Source organism: Geotrypetes seraphini, chromosome 9, assembly GCF_902459505.1.
Source record: "Geotrypetes seraphini chromosome 9, aGeoSer1.1, whole genome shotgun sequence".
In the NCBI taxonomy this organism is placed as follows: domain Eukaryota; kingdom Metazoa; phylum Chordata; class Amphibia; order Gymnophiona; family Dermophiidae; genus Geotrypetes; species Geotrypetes seraphini.
The window spans coordinates 17,114,693-17,132,192 of NC_047092.1; the positions used below are offsets into that span (position 1 = coordinate 17,114,693).

Genomic DNA, 17,500 nt, shown 5'->3' on the forward strand with positions numbered 1-17,500 from the left:
AACACTGCCTTTGTCAAAGATAAGTTTGTGAAAAAAATCCATGGCATCTGTCAGTAGCTTCGCTGTGTTGTCAGTACACCAGATCTTTGCCTCCGACTCCTTTATTTTTTTACTGTCTAACTCTTAACTTCTATGCGAAATCTAAGATAAATTTAAGTACAGAAACAAAAGATATTGCTTTTTATGTATAAAAAAAAAGACTAATCGACAATAAAATTTTTGAACAAAACCTGAACAAAAAATGCTGTCAAAATGAAAACGCTGGATAAAGATCCAAGATGGCTGCCGTTAGCTAACTGCTGCTCGGACGCCTTCAACTTTGTATCTTTACCTTGGATAAGATGCCGAAAAGAAGGGGGAAAAGCGCTGGTGCTGCCTCCCGACATTCGGTACCCCCATCGGCTACAATCGATGAGTTTTTACGGCGACTGCAACGAGAACAGGAATCGCCAGGGACATGCCCTTTGGGAATGCTGCCAGAGAGTAGCGCTGCGGCGACTACCTTAGGGCTCGACATCTCTTTGAGCCCTGACGTACGGACACCACCACTCCAGCCGCAGGCAGCCAGCTCACCGCGAGATTAGAGTGCAGCCGGACAGGAAGTACTCTCTTCTCTAGAGGCTAGTATGTTGGAGGGCTCGCTGAATGGAACACCTCAGAGAATTACTCATTACATGATCCTGCGACCGGGACATCTAGGGCTGAAGAATGACGAGGCTTCATTGAGGTAAACCAGTGCCAAGAACAGACTCTAACCACACAAACACATTTATTCTCAGTGGTTAAACCTCCACAAGTCATACTAGAAGCTCTTTGGGATTTGATGGTGAATTTGGGGAATACTTTAAATTAGAGAATGACACGGTGACAAAATTCATCACCGTTCCCGTCCCCAACCATCTTCATGTCATTCTTTAAGGAGAGAGGGAAGAATCAGAGTATAATTGGGCACAACCACTGACCCTCAAGCTTTGCTTTGAAGAATGCTGGTGTAGAAGGACTGAGGTTGAAATAGACACTAGAAAATGACATGGGATTATTTCCTGCGGTTATCGGGGGGACGGAATGGTGATGAATTTTGTCACCGTGTCATTCTCTACTTTAAATCCTCAAATAAAAAATTTGGATAGAGAAATAAAAGTACAGAAAAAAGAAATTAACTCTGTAAAACAAGATTTAACTTTGTTAAAGCAGGAAACCAATAAAGAATTAATAACTGTTAAACAAAATCAAGACCGACTGGTTAAAGATAACTTAATTATGAGGAGGAAATTGGAAGCTCTGGAGAACAATACTCGGGCTATTAACTTGCGGATTGTAAACTTTCCTAAGATTCTATCAATTTCCCCCCTCGAGATATGATAAAACGATATTTTATGGAGATTCTTAAGATACCTGAAAACTCTCTACCTCCCCTTGTAAGGGATTATTACCTTCCAGTTAAATCTCAAACTCTTCAAAAAGAAAAAGTCGAGGAGCCTCAGGAACATCCGTTGGATATTTCCGCTATATTGGAACAATCGGATAGAGAAGTGGCTACACCAGCCACTTTTTTGTTGACTGTGGCTCTGGCTCCAGATAAGGACTGGACCCTAAATCTTTATTTCAAGAACAGATCCAAAGATTTCCTGGGTTTCCATATTCAAATTTTCCTAGATGTCTCTAGAGAAACTCAAAAAAGAAGAGAATTCCTAAACTTGAAACCTAGAGTGACTCAAATTGGTTTTTTTTTTCTTTTTAAGATACCATGTAAATGTATAGTTAGATATCATTCTTTGAAATATTTGTAGATCCATCTCATTTGATAAGATTTATCTCAATAAGATTTATCTCAATGAAACGCCTTGAGAATGAAGTAACAGCACCTATTGATAATTAGTTCTCTGTTTAGTAGTAGTTAATGTGCTTCTTTATAATTGTTTGAATTTAATTAAGCTACTCTTTAAATCTTGGATCTCATTTAATTTAGAGGACTGGTGTGTGATCAAGGGAAGCTGATTTTTTTCTTTTCCTTTAATAATTTGAGTGAATTACTTTTCAGATTGAAAGTTAATTTAAATTAGAAGTGCTTTGATCGTACTTTTCTGTACAAGATGTTTATGCTTAGAAAAATTTATAAAATAATAATAATAAAAAAAAAATGAAAACGCTGTAGCCTTAATATTTTAAATAAATTTTTGAAGAATTTGTCCTTGGAAAAAGAATCGCCGCAGTTAGATTCTCCATGGATGTCCTCAAATTAAATCTAATTCTTGGCATAGAACAACATCTCAAAGCTAACGGGTTGATAGTAAAGCAGTGTAACCACCAGGCTAACATCTTTTAACAATTTCAGGATAAAACTTTATATTTACCAGTATTTTAGATCAGGATAATATGTGATATAACATAATGTTAAATGTAAGTTTTTATTTTGAAGCAGGAGTCTGATAACATTTTTATCAACCAACTCCACAAGTTGGATACTCTCTAGACGAGGAATAGCCTACTCTTGTGGTTGAAAGCAAGTTTCAAGTTTATTTAGATTTTATATACTGCCTATCAAGGTTATCTAAGCGGTTTTTACAATCAGGTACTCAAGCATTTTCCCTATCTGTCCCGGTGGGCTCACAATCTATCTAACGTACCTGGGGCTATGGAGGACTGAGTGATTTGCCCAGGGTCACAAGGAGCAGTGCAGGGTTTGAACCCACAACCCCAGGGTGCTGAGGCTGTAGATCTAACCACTGCGCCACACGCTCCTCCAAAGCCATTTCTGTGGAAGCTTGTTTATACTGGAAGAGTAGTCAGCTGTTGCTTTCAATCAACAATCCATCAACTAAGTGCAGAAGTCTGCTTGCATGTTTAAATAGGCTGACTAGAGAACTCTGTAGATCCCCATTGTACGAATCTAATTTGATTTTGCATACTCGAGGTAGTAATTTTAATAAATGTTTTGCTGATATTAGAGAGGTGCCAGTATATGTAAAATATAGTGGGATCAGAAGTTACAGCAGTGGTTTTTTTTTTTTTTCAACTGGCATTCTACTTTTAATAATGGACAGGAAGGGGAGGAGGTTGGGGTTTTGAAGAATGTTACAGTATGTTTTTAACCAAGAGTTGATGGGTCTTCATAAAGTAGTCTCCAAGTTCCATATGTTTCTCTCTCAGGCCCGAGCAAACCAGGTTGGCAGAACTGGAAGAGCAGGCCAAGGTAGCCAAAAAGGGGATATGGAGCGAAGGGACGGGTTCTCACACCATCCGAGACCTCAAGTATACAATAGAAAACACCAGGCACTTCGTGGACTCCCTTCACCAGAAGCCGGTAAATGGTGAGTGCTCCACACTGAAGAGGGAAAGGCAGCAGCCAGGGGGGCTTCAAAAGAGCACATCCCTGTAGGCTGCTGGATTAACCTTGGGCAAAAGTTTTGAGTGCTGTGTTTATCAGTTTGAATAATCGGCCAAAGAGCAGTTGATATGCCTTATCAACTTAATCAACTTTGAGTGCAAAGACTGAGTGATCAAGTGCTAAAAAATTTGTAGAAAACACTTCTATAATTTCCTTTGAACATATTTAACTTGGCATATGACATTTGCCATTGCTAAGCTTGGCGGCTATTAATTCCAAATTTGGCAAGAATTAACAAATGTGAAAAATCACCAGCCCCACAGATTTAAGCCTGATAACCATCACAAACACTTTCTCAACTCTAGGGGAGGAAAAGATTTCAGTTGTGCTGCCTTTACATGTTGCAATGTTCAATGCACTACGTGTATCTTGGCACCCCACCATTAATCAGAAAAATTTTCCCCATTCAAGTTCATAATGTCTTTTGCACAGTATGCTCAAATCATGTCCATATAAACCTGGAATTTTGTACCTGTGTACCTCAATCCTCTGAGAGGAAGTTCTTCCTACTGTTCAGCTTGGGTTGGAGCAGTAGGGCACTGGGAGAGGAATGAGATGTCAGACCAGTTGTCTCAAACTTGCGGCCCATGGGGGGGGGAGTCACATGCTGGCTTGCCAGGTACTACTTTGAGGCCCTCAGTATGTTTATCCTAATCACAAAAGTAAAATAAAACAGTTTTTTGATCATGTCTTTTTAGCTATAAATTACAATATTAAGACTTAGCCAAAAGGAAAGATTTATAAACTATAAAGAGTTTTATCTCTTGCAAAATGATCATTTCTTTAAGACATTAACCTATTTGTTTTCTGAGGCCCTCCAAGTACCTACAAATCCAAAATGTAGCTTTGCAAAGGGTTTGAGTTTATGACAGCTGTCATAGACTATAGCTGCTAAGTTTGTGGGCTGGCTCCTAGATCAAAAAAGAACTTGTCAAGTCCTGGCTATGGGCATGATGAAAGCAGGGAACATTGGAGGACTGAAGCAAAGTTGAGAGCTCCTGTTTATCTTGGTCACCCATCCTAATAGGGTTCCCGTTTGCCAGGGCAGTCCAAACATTTTACTGGGACTTGGATGCTTTGCTCTTTTCCTCCCTGACAAGCTGCAGTAGAACTTTGCATTATAAAGGATGCAGCATCTTGCATAGCTGGTACTGCTGAGGGGGCTCTGCTTATATTTCTGTGGCTGTTAATGGCAGATGTATAATTCATGTACATTCCTGTGTACACAGCAATGATCGAACATGTGAGAGATGGTAGTGTTGTACGAGCTCTACTCCTTCCTGAGTACTACCTGGTGACCGTTATGCTGTCTGGTATCAAGGTGAGTTTAATCCCGTGTCTTGTCAAGGCTGTGAGCTGCCCTTAAAAAAAAAAATTGAATTGTTTTAGTTTACAAGCATAAACTGTAAATTAGGTATTGATCAATCAAATTATATATATATATATGTGTGTGTGTATGAAGAAAAGATATAGGGAACGAACAAATATAGCATAGTTTAATCTTCAAAGATAGAGGGGGGGGGGGAAGTCGTAAGAAAATCGGGCTGAAAATGTCAATACCAAAACAAGAAATATACTCTTTAAGGGGTCAGGGCACCCAACAAAAAGTCAATAACCATGACGGTCTGTAACCCCACCTCAGTCGAGGCACTACAAGAGATTGATGATTCTTCAGAAAAAAATCTTCAGTTGATTTTAAAAACAACAAAAAAAAACTCGCACCCAATGCTAAAAACAAAAATAATGGCTTCCTTTTTTTCTTGGGTAAAGCACATCAGGAAGTATCCACACATTCGCAGCTTTTCCCAACTCCTAAAATGGTCTGGATCCAGTTCTTGTGGGCCGCCCTTTTGTCTCATACTGTTTTTCTAGTTGTAGCCCCTAGGCATGTCCTTTCAAGGATAATGTGGGAGCTTCTGAGGGGTCTTGCACACTTTTTTTTTCCTCTGAGAGAAGCAAATCCTTGATCCCTGTCCCCTAGCTTTTTCAATATGAGCATTGTTTTATCTTCAGAAAATATTGCTCCTTGTGACCCCACCTTAGGGTCATCGTCTGTAAGGTCTTAAGTAGAATGGTTGTAAAACCTTGGGCTTCTCATTGGATGAAAGGCTGCATATATTCAAATCTGAAAACCAGAGGAGTGAGTTTTATACACTAGAATAAATGCTGTAAGAATAAGTGTTGTAGACCAGTGTTCTTCAACCTTTTGACACCTATGGACTGCGGAAATAAAATAATAATTTTGAGTTGAAGAATACTGGGCTAAATCGTGGGCCAGACCCCGCCCCATAATAGTACTAATTGCAATAACATTTTTTCCATTCATTTTTCATATATTCAAGCACAATATAATCGTATTAACACAAAATGGTTAACCACAAAATTAAACTACACAAAGCAACACTGTATGCTTTTCAATATTCATTCCTACCAGAACACAGATAATTCCATGCAAATACGGGACCAAAAGCTAAAAGTATTAATATACACAAACAAAAACCGTAAGATGCAAGACTCTGCATGTAGTACAACCCCAGAGGAAAAGAAACAAAATGCATTTCTTCCTGAACAGACTGCAGATGTAAATCAATCACTAAATAAAAAAATGAAATCATTCTCCTTACCGTTGTCTCCCTCCCTCTATGCTGTGCCTTGCCTTCTGGCCTGCTCCCGCCTTGCCATTTTATGCCCCCCCCCCTCCAGTGTTATCTTCAAACCAGCTCCCTCTTCCTCAGTGCTGCAGTGCATAAAGCCATGGGCAGCGGCTCCTCGTACGTCCCGTGCCTCATCTGGAAGCTTTCCCTCTGACGTTGCGACGTCAGAGAGAAGGCTTCCGGTTCATGTGCAGGACGCGTGTAGGAGCCTCTGCCCACGGCTTTGTGCACTGCAGCACTGAGGAAGAGGGAGTGGGCCCGAAGACAACACCGCACCGTGGACCTGCAGCTGAAGAACACTGTCTGGGGCCCGATGCATGTGCTGGCCCTGTGGACCGGCAGGAAATTTATGCAGACCGGCACTGGTCCACAGATTGGCGGTTGAAGAAAACTGTTGTAGACTATGAAAGACATTTGCTTATCATAAGTTAGTAGTTTATTAAATGATTTGTGTTATCCTATTCTGTATGGCTAGCTAGCTCTTTGCTGCAGAGTTTACTAGTATTTGCTATATGAAAGTGGTAAATACCAGCCAGTGGTTGAAATTTTAGCCCAGGGATTCCCAAACCTGTCCTGAGGACCCCACAACTAATCAGGCTTTCAACACATCCACCATGAATATGTATTAGATAAATATGGATGCATTGTCTTCAAGATATGCAAATTTATTCTTACTACATATTCATGGTGAATATGCTGAAAACCTAAGGGCTGTAGGGTCCTTGAAGGCAGTTCTATCAATTTCTATGACATCCCTTCATTGAACATGCGGTAACCCACCAATCCACCGATCTAATGGAGAGCAAATATACATAACCAAAAAGGAAAATGTATAAAACCATAAAACAATATTGGTCATCGGTCATCATACCAAACCAGGATATTATCTGCTGTCTGAGAATAAAACATAACACAATGTTTTTCCAATCTTTCATCTTGCTTTCTGCCACTAGCCTAAAAAACCTATGATCCTATTAGGTAATAGTCATCTACCCAGGAGGGTGCAATCACCTGAGCAAAATGTTTCAGCTGTTTCTAAATGTGCAAACATTTTGCTTCAGCCTTGGCACTAAGGAAAGGGCTCCATTATGGGTTTCAACCCCATGAATTTGCTTGACCAATGGAACATGCAGTGCCCAAGTCCCTTCTAACCAGTTGTCTAATCGACTTATAAATCAACACTATACACAAACACTTAATACAAAAAGCAACTGGCAGCCAATGTAATAATAATAATAATGTAATAGTAATTTATTTTCTTATATACCGCCCCACCAATAGTTCTAGGCGGTTCACAAACAAGAATAAAAACTGAACAATTGTGAAAAAATACAATTTCACAAAAAAATAATCAAACAATCAAAAACTGCGAAGACTAAAGTACAGTTTAAAATATCCTAAGAACTAATGAGACAAGCATTTTGTTAAAAGTGCATCCTGCATCAATTCTACAATAATCTAATTCCTGCAGGAATTCTAAATCTTGCAGCTGTTCTATAGTAATCTAATTCAACTTCAGTTAAAATACAATTTAAGATAGATTTTAAAATTAGAAAATGAAGAAAAATGATAAAAACTCATTACAATTAAAATCAATATTCTGGTTTATCAAATGTGTTCTTAAAACTTTCCTAAATGTGAAATAAGAGTAAGTTTGAGCGATCAGTGGGTGTAACCAGGAATTCATCTTCCCGGCCTGATACTCCAATGTCCTGTCTAGAAAAGTTTTATAACGGCAGGACCTTGGGGTGGGGAAGACGAAAATACCTGAATTTCTGGTACCTTTTGTTGAACAAGACAATTTCAAGTAAGAAATCAGATAGAATGGCAGTACTCCGAAAAGTGCCTTACAACATATACACCCAAACTTAAAGAACACTCTCGCCCCCAATGGTAACAAGGTTGACATGGTCACATTTTTTTTGACACCAAAAATCAAGCGCACAGCAGCATTCTGGACCAATCGAAGTCTTTGTAAAGTCGTCTTCGGTAGCCCTAAATAAACTATATTACAATAGTCCAAAGCTGATAGTACCAAAGATTGGAACAGTAACCAAAAGGATTCCACATCAATAAACTTCTTGATGGTCCTTAATTTCCATAATATAGCATATCTTTCTTAAATTAATAAATCTATGCTTTTTGAAACTCGTAGAATTGGTGGAATATGTTTGTCTACTAGAAACCTGCACCTTAGCTAGTGCTGGAACAAATTGGAACACATCCAAGCACTTAAAATTGTATGTTCCATATTCCTTGCTTCTGTTCTCCTTTTAACCTGCAGTGTCCAACTTTCAAACGGGAAGCTGATGGCACAGAAACACCCGAGCCGTTTGCTGCCGAGGCCAAGTTCTTCACAGAGTCCCGGCTGCTGCAGAGGGACGTTCAGATTGTCCTAGAGAGCTGCCACAACCAGAATGTTCTTGGCACCATTCTCCACCCGGCAAGTGGTTCCCTGTGGCATTTTTGGGATGAAGGGACTTGGGAGGTTGTGGTAGGCTTGGGGGAAGGAGCTGTCTTAGGCTTCCTGTACAGTTTTTAGAATTTCAGCTTACTTGCGATTAAAATAATGGGTTTCTGTTTAAATACAAAATGCAGACGATTAGACACTAGTTGAAATTTAATTAATCTTTCCCTTTGAACAGTGGGCTTCGGCCTGTTGCTTAGCTCGTGTATAGGAGAACTCGTAGCCTCTGAGCTGAGCTGCAGCAGAGTGATGTCGGCATTGCTTTCCAAGTTTCATCACGGTCTGCTCTGCTCAAAATTCCAAATGGTGATTTTCCAAGTACAGAGATCAGCTAGTTGGATATGTTCCTGCAAGTAGAATATGCAGTGCTGGGCAGGGTTTATTGGTGCTGCCAGTTCAGAAGTTTTAGATGAGTTTTTCTACACCTGACCCAGGAAGTGGAAATCTTCCATGAAACACCAAATGAACATTGTTCCTCTCTCGCACTGCAGCTTACAAAGCCATCAAATTGGCCAAGACTGTGTATCCAACAAAAACATTAGAACAGGGAAAAAAATAATCTTAAAAGCTGATTTAAAGCTTTTCATACCCTTAAATTGCACAGATCAATGCAAATTTGCAGACTGTGTGGGTTCTGTCTGATGAAGATAAGACATGCCCTCTTGTGGTAAGGAGAGAATTGCAGCTAAAGAAAACATCTTTTGTACTGATGGCTTTAAGGCCAGAAGGTTGCTGATTCTTAATTTTGAACAAAACATTTCCTCATTTGATCAAGGCTTTGGTTGGTTAAGAGGTATAAACACATTTCATATTGTGAGATCTAAAAAGCCTGTTCTCTGGTATCGTGTCATGAGCTTACCTCCACTATTGGCAGCCTTTACCCACCCCCTTCCCTCAATCTTTAAACCTTTTAAGCTTTGATAATCTTAGTATGGTTGAGGGATTAAGGCAGTGGCAGAAATGAAACTGGAATGATAGCATAATGCAATAGATAGGTAAATGTTCATTATCCTTTTTATTCCAGAATGGTAATATCACAGAACTGCTGCTTAAGGAAGGCTTTGCCCGATGTGTGGACTGGTCGATTGCAGTGTACACCCAGGGAGCAGAGAAACTACGGGCAGCTGAAAGGTAACACTGTCACTGAGCCCTCGCCAGGGTGTGTGGGGTGGAGGGAGCTTCCCCATCCTCATGAGTGCAAAATATGATATGCAGGTAGTTTAAGCTTGATTAAAATTACGGCATAAAATATACTTCACCATAGAGAAATCTAATTGGCTAAAAACAGCGGACCTGACATTCATCACTACTTAACTGCCCAGGAATGGCTTCTGGTGGATTAGTGTTTAACCGGTTAACTGCTAATATTGGATGAGAGATAGCTGGTTATCTTCATTGAATATCAGCGGTTAGCGACTTAAACTTGGCTGTCTGTATTGCATGATAGCTGTCAATTTTAAGCATTGATTGGCCAAGTTTAGTGGCCAAATCAGGCCGTGCAAAAAGCAGGTCTCTTTGGCAGCTATGACTTAGCCAGCCAGCATTTAATATTAACTTATCTGGCTAAGATTGAGCCAGCCAGCATTTAATATTGACTTATCTGGCTAAGATTGACCCAGCCAAAGATAGGCTGGATATTCGTTTGACGGAGTAAAAATTCAGTCCACTTGTACCTGTTCTACACCACTCAGTATTTTGTACACTTCAATCGTATCTCCCCCTCAGCCGTCTCTTTTCAAAGCTGAAGAGCCCTAACCTTTTTATCCCTAACTTTTTCATATGAGAGGAGCTCCATCCCCTTTATCATCTTGGTCACTCTTCTTTGAACCTTTTCTAGTTCTGCAATATCTTTTCTTGAGATGAGACACCCAGAATTGAATGCAATACTCAAGGTGAGGCCACACCATGGAGCAATAGAGGCATTATAACATTCTTAGTCTTATTAACCATTCCTTTTTTAATTCTTAGCGCCTTGTTTGCTTTTTTGGCCACCACCGCACATTGAGTGAAAGGTTTCAAAATATTGTCTACAATGACACCCAGATCTTACCCCCAATATGGACCCTAGCATCTGGTAACTGATTTGGGCTATTCTTTCCAACGTGCATCACTTTGCATTTGTCCACATTAAATTTGGAGATGACACTAAACTGTTTTAAAGTTGTTAAAATGCATGCAGACCTTAGGAAATTGGAAAACTGGGCATCCAAATGGCAGATGGAATTTAATCGCCTCACTCATCCCAAATTTCAGATCATTTATAAATAAGCACCAGTCCCAATATTTATCTTCCTCCCTTGAGAAAAATAGTTATTTACCCTCCGTTTTCTCTACGATAATGGATTCCTGATCCACAACTGAACATTGCCTCCTATCCCATGACGCTTTAATTTTCTGAGGAGCCTCTCATGAGGAACTTTCCGAAAACCTTTCACAAAATCTTGATACACTGCATCAACTGGCTCACTTTTATGCACATGTTTGCACATGTTCACACCTTCAAATAAGTCAAGCAAATTGGTGAGGCAAGATCTCCTCTGGCAAAACCCATGTGGACTCTGTCCCATTAAATCATGTTTGGCTGTGTTCCACAATTTTATTTTTTTATAATAGTTTCCGCAGTTTTGCCCGACACTGCAGGCTTACTAGTCTGCAATTTCCCAAATCTCCCCTGGAAACTTTTTTAAAAATCAGTGTAATGTTGGCAACCCTCCAATCTTAAGGTACTAGAGATGGTTTAAGTGTTAGGCTACAGCCACGAACGGCAGGTCAGCAATTTGATTCAGTGCTTTCAGTACCCTGGGATGTATAATATCCGGTCCAGGTGATTTTATCACTTTTTAACGTGTCAATTTGGCTTGGTACATCTTTCAAATTCACTGAGATTTTTCTTCCCCATCATTGCTGAAAAGGTCTAGGAATAAGCTAACCTGTCCTCACTAGTCTACAGTTGAAGCCAAATGCTTTTTTTCCAACTGCTTTCTAGTGACTTGACAAGGCCATGTTTTGATTCACAAATGAGTACTCTAATTGGCAAGATGCTTTTGGTGTAATTGTCTTGTTTGTCCCGTGTTATATGGGATAATGTTCCATTAACTCTTGCCATAATAGCCATATCCGAGATATAGGTGAAGTTGGCTGATTGCTTTGAAATGCAGCAACTGGAAATGACCTTTCTGGGCTCCCACTATTCAGATTCACCTAACTGCAGATGCAGAGGAGAGTTGGACTAAAATAGTGGGGGCTTGTGAAGTTCCTTTTAATGTGTCAGCTATGTTAGAAATATTTTAATTCACCCCAAATCCCCTTGAAGTTAATTTTTATGCTTTACCCTCTTGAGGGTAAATAAGACTCATCCTGTGATCAATATAAATACTGCTTTCATAGTGCTATTGAATATATGTAGTGCTGTATATGGTAAGTACCTGCCCCAAAGAGCATACATTAATTGATGATCTAAGACAGGGGTGCAAAGTCCCTCCTCGAGGGCCGCAATCCAGTCAGGTTTTCAGAATTTTCCCAATAAATATTCATGAAATCTATTAGCATACAATGAAAGCAGTGCATGCAAATAGATCTCATGCATATTCATTGGGGAAATCCTGAAAACCCGACTGGATTGTGGCCCTTGAGGAGGGACTTTGACACCCCCGATCTAAGATAAGGAATGACTGCGGCAGAAGCAGGATTTATATTATAGCTTTCCCAGTTCTCAACCTATTGCTTTTCACCAGTAGGACATTTCTGCTCTTCAATGATGGCATCTGATTGACCTTTAATGGAAGGTTTTGTTTGGGCCAGATTTTGTGACAGCCTTTTTCTGTTATGATCAGGTATGCCAAGGAGCGTAAGGTACGGATCTGGAGGGATTATGTGGCTCCAACAGCTAACCTGGACCAGAAGGACAAGCAGTTCGTAGCAAAGGTAAGTGCCTTGTCCAGTGCTGAATCAGGTTGGACACACTAGTGTTCCTGCCTAAAACTGAATGCTTTTAGACCAGGAACTTATAATTCAGTTTCTATGACCTACATACTTATGTTTTCCCCCTTCTTTGTTATAAATAATGTACTTCTGCCTTCCTCAAGTCCTAGTTAGTCTGTCCTGTTCGTCCTTTGTTAAATGAAACAATGTCCTGTATTAATTGTATTTTATTTTACTTTACCCTTTTTTATTGGGTGTACATCACCTAGAAGTCTGATTTGGTAGTATAACAAATTTTTAACAAACTTGGTGGATTCTCCTCTCAACAGCTGATAGGCATGTGGTGAACATATACTCCAGAGATGACACCTGGTACATGAGCAGTACTGCAGGAGTCTCTTCAGCCCTCAGCCAGCACACACCTATGTATTTTTTGATTCTGCAGTTTCCTCCTTTTGGACTTCCAATGCCGAACCAGAGTTGGAATCTGAAACCATAAGCAACATTTCCGGCTGTCTGGAGGCCCATGCATTAGGGCACATGTGTCAAACACAAGGCCTGCCTGGCCTTTTTATGTGGCCTGTGGCAATGCTCCTGAACTTCTCTCTCTGAGGCCAGCGTGTCTTCCTTCCCGTGCCGGTCTGACATTGCCGTCACGCAAGAAAGTCTGTCGGCTTCGTCAGCAATTCGGCAGTGTTGTCCATGGCTCCCCCTACTGCCTTCTGTCTGCCACGGTCCACCCAGACGGAAACAGGAAGTTGCTCGTCATTGGAGACAGACCGTGGCAGGCGAAAAGCAGGAGGGGGAGCCATGTACAACACTGCAGAATCGCTGAGGCCGGCAGACTCCTCAGCTTGGCAGTGACAACGGACGGGCGCCGGAGGGAAGACATGCCGGGCTGTGAGGAGAGAGGGATCGGCGCTGGAGGGAAAGGCTAGCTGGGCTGTGAAGAGAGCAAGATGAAGGGAGAGAGGTTGGACCTGGGGTAGTGTGGAGAAAGAGGGAAAAATATTCTTGAAGGGAGAACCGTTGGGAAGAGAAAGTGATAAATGGAGGACCTGGAGGGAGGCTGGCAGACAGGGGGAGAGATGGGATGGGGGTCAGTTGGGAAGAGAAAGGGGAGATAAGTTGGATCTGGAGATGGGAATTTAAAAAGGAGAAAGATGAGAGAGGGCAAGATTTGAGTGGACAGAGGCAGAAATGAAAAAAAGTTGAAAGGGAAAAATCAATATGTTGGAGGCAGGGACTGGAAAAGAGAGAAGAGGAGAAAAAAAATGGACAGCAGACACTGGAAAGAGAATTAGAAGATAGACAAAATCAGAGAGAGAAACTGAGACTAAAAGCAAAATGACCAGGCAACAAAAGGTAGAAGAAATTTTATTTTAAATTTTGTGATTACAATATGTCAGATTTGAAATGTGTATCCTGCCAGAGCTGGTGTTAAGACAGCAAGCATGAACTAGGACCTAAAAGAGAGGAAAAGTGTTTTTTAATTTATTTTGTAGCCGGCGTGAGGTTGGAGCAATTGTATCCCTATACTTCTACTAAAACTAACCCCCTCCTTTGCTGGTGCGCAGTGTGGGTTTTGGCAGCGGCAATTGATCCTACGCTCACAGAAGTTTTGTGAGGTTTGGAGCAGGCGCTGGGGCCCACGCTGTGCGTCGGCAAAGGAGGGGGTAAGTATCTTAATAAAAAATCCAGCCCGCAACTTAGCCTGTGTTTAGATTTCAGCCCCTTATGTGATTTGAGTTTGACACCCCTGCATGAGGGTATCTTCCAGATCTCTGTAAGCATAGGCCTTGGCCTGACCTAGGTTTTGCTTTTCCATGATGTCTGATAACCACTGTACTGAGGTTTAGGGTGGAAAACAAGGAACGTGAAGCCCATGTGTTAGAGGGCCATGGTTTGCTCTGTTAATACTTTTGATCGGAAAGGGAAGTTGACAGCTTTTGCTATATCTAACCATCTATGCTGACAATGAATTTTACTGTACACTGCTTTGAATTTCAGATTAAGGGGTATAACAAATTTTTAATAAACCTTGAAACCTTCTACAGTTGTATGTGACATTTGTAAAGGGGAGATTTGAAGGTATGTTTGTTTATCTAAAACTTGATATACTGCCATTCTTTAGCACTCTCCAGACCAGTAGAGGTTAATCTTTACAAATGGGTATATATCCAATCATGACCAGCAGGTGGAGACTGAAAACAAAACTGTGGGACAGTATATAATATACTCCCTTCTCTATTTACCTCAATCTTCTTTCAGTCTCCAGCAGGTGTTGAGTGATCTGTACCCATCTCCCTTGGTAGGGCTGTTGGAATTTGTTTAGGGGGTTTCTAGTCCCTGTTTTTGGCTGGACAGAGCTTGGGCGGGCCCTGTTTGGGGGTCCGTCCGACCTCGGGGGTGTCAAACCCGGCGGGTCTCGAGCGGGGTCCCTCCCCCCACTTCCTCCACCTCCCCACATTTTTCTAGAGGAGCCTCAGCAGTAAGCCTTGCCCTCTAAATCAAGCAAGGCATATTGCTTCGAGAGCCTGTGGAGTCTGTTCTGTAAAAAAAAAAAAAAAAAATCCTGAGGTAGTGCCGGTCTGCAGGGTTGCTTCCCTGTCAGTTTAATGTTTTTTACTGTATTTTTTCATCTAACCGGCACTTTGTTTCTAGCTAGGTCGCGTATGGAGCAATTGTGCCCTTCTCCGGGGGAGTGGGACGCAATTAGGTCCAGCCGCGAGGCACTCGCGGCCGGACTGAACTCGGTAGTTTGGCCCGGTGATGTGGTGGAGCTCCGTTGGCAGCGGCTGCAGGCGCCCAGAGCTCCCCGCCGATGGTGCCTCGCGAGTCGGCTGGGAGCAGTGGGGAAGCCTGGTCTTCCCCAACCGCCCACGGAGGGATTCCCCGAAGGATTCCCTCTCAGCTGATTTTTTGACAGCTGATGCCGACTTGCCTGTTTTAGCGGCTGGGACTGTTCAGGCTTCTCAGCCGCTACAGGCTATGAAGGGAGCATTTTTGGCGGGAAAGTCGCCATTTTCACAGTCTGGCCCCCTCCATTTTGTCTTCCACCTCAGGTGACCTTCCCCCTGTATTGGAAAAACAGGGGCAGGTTTCTGCTGGGTCCCCTGCTGTGGCAGGGAGTCCCTTGGGACCCTCGGGGGTTTTTTCCCCTGATTTCTTTTTTTTCTTTGTGCAGAGCCTATTTTCAGGCGGTTGGGGGTCCCGGATGCGCCCAGGGGGTTTCGGAGAGTGGGGTTTCCTCCGCGCTCCCTGCGGCTTTGCCTCTCTCGTCTGTTGTGGCGTCCCCTCCTCCTCCTCCCTTGTCCAAGCGTCCGCGGGTGTCTTGGGACGAGGATTTATGGTCTGAGGAGCGTGTCGGTTTGGATGAGGACCTGGACCCTTTTGAGGATTTCCAGGACCCTCTCGAGGGGACGGCCGCTGGCGGCGGGTTGTCGGGTTTCCCGTCCTCCGGCGAAGAGGCACCAGACCTGATTCAACAGGTTTCTTCGGTGTTGCGTTTTGAGGATGCGCTGCCGGAGACTCCACGTGTGGGGGACCCTCTGCTTCGGGGGATCCGAACCGTTTCCTGCTCTTTTCCCATGCATCAGGATATTCGGGATATTGTACTGGAACAGTGGAAAACGCCGGAGACGCCGTTTCTTTTGGCGCGCGTCATGGCTCGTTTGTATCCCATCCCAGAGGGGGATCGGGCTACTTTAACATCGCCAGTCGTAGACGCGGTGGTCTCGGTGATTTCTAAGCGGCATACCGTGCCTGTTGAGGGCGATTCTGCCTTGCGGGACTCTGAGGAGCGCAAGTTGGAGAACATTCTTAAGCAAAATTTTCAGGTCTCTGCCTTTGGGGTCCAGGCGGCTATTTGTGGGGGGCTGGTGGCTCGCGCCGTGTTTCGGTGGGCTGAGCGTGTCCTGGATCGGGAGTCTGATGACTGGTCTTTGGTGGATCAGGAGGTGGTGAAGATTGAGATGGCTGCCTCGTTCCTCTCAGATGCTCTTTACGACTTGGTGCGGATCTCGGCTAAGTCTATGGCCTTTGGCGTGGCTGCGCGCTTGGTCGGCGGATGCTGCGTCCAAAGCTAAGCTTACTAAATTTCCCTTCCGGGGTCTTTTTTGTTTGGGGAGGAATTAGATAAGTTGCTTCAGACTCTGACGGACTCAAAGGTGCCCCGTCTGCCTGAGGACCGTGCCCGCCCTGCGTCTCAGGGTGGCACTGCCGGGGGCGTTTGCGGGAGTTTCGCAAGTATCGCCCTGGGCGTGGGGCTGCTTTCCCGGCTCCGGGGTTTTCCCGGGGTCAGTTCTTCCAGCGCATGCAGCCCTTTCGGGGGGCTCGTCGGGGGGCAGGGAATCCCCCGCCGGTTCCCCCGCTTCCCTTCCTGCACAATGACTCCTTGCCGGCGCCCCCTTTGGTTCCGGTGGGGGCCCGGCTGCGCGACTTTTTCCCCAAATGGGCCGAGATCACGTCCGATCAGTGGGTCCTAGAGGTGGTGCGGGACGGTTATGCCCTGGAGTTCGCCCACTCTCTGCCGGACCTTTTCCTAACCTCTCCATGTCAGACTCCTTGGAAGACTGTGACCAGCCAGGTAGTCTCCCTGTCAAGGTCCCAGCTAGGGTAAAAATAAAACCCCGGAAGAAAGATTCCAGGATCTCCCAAGAGGGTATGTTAAGGGATAATGTCACTGTCCACCAGGAGGAGCCATACTTAGCTGGAGATGAAATGGGTGAATTGTGTGTAAGTCACCATCGGGGGAGCTCTAGAGGTCCCTGGGCTTCGGCTGACTCACCTAGAACAGGGCACGCCCCTAAGGTAGATAAGCCAGCAGTGGCATTCAGACCAGCAAGCCGGTTAGGGAGGAAGCTGAAGCTTTGTCTCCCTAGGGATCCTACCGAGCCAAACAGGGGCGACTGGCCCCAACCTATGGAGTTGTCTGAGGTTGAACAGACAGAGGATTCGTCTCACCTGGATGAAGAATCTATGGACTTCCAGGAGAATTGTGCTGGCTTTGAGGATAATTTGCCTGAACCAATGCAGGTGAACTTGACTGTGAGCCACAAACAGTGAGTG

General features: G+C 43.3%; 1 protein-coding gene across 1 annotated transcript in view; it reads left to right on the forward strand.

The window, feature by feature from the left end:
- Positions 1-17,500, forward strand: part of SND1 (staphylococcal nuclease and tudor domain containing 1) — a 1,352,488-nt gene that overhangs the window by 21,578 nt on the left and 1,313,410 nt on the right. The window contains exons 5-9 of the mRNA XM_033959404.1: positions 3,151-3,311; positions 4,618-4,709; positions 8,327-8,485; positions 9,534-9,640; positions 12,343-12,433. Of these exons, the coding sequence (XP_033815295.1) occupies positions 3,151-3,311; positions 4,618-4,709; positions 8,327-8,485; positions 9,534-9,640; positions 12,343-12,433 (610 nt within the window). The remainder of the gene's footprint in view (positions 1-3,150; positions 3,312-4,617; positions 4,710-8,326; positions 8,486-9,533; positions 9,641-12,342; positions 12,434-17,500) is intronic.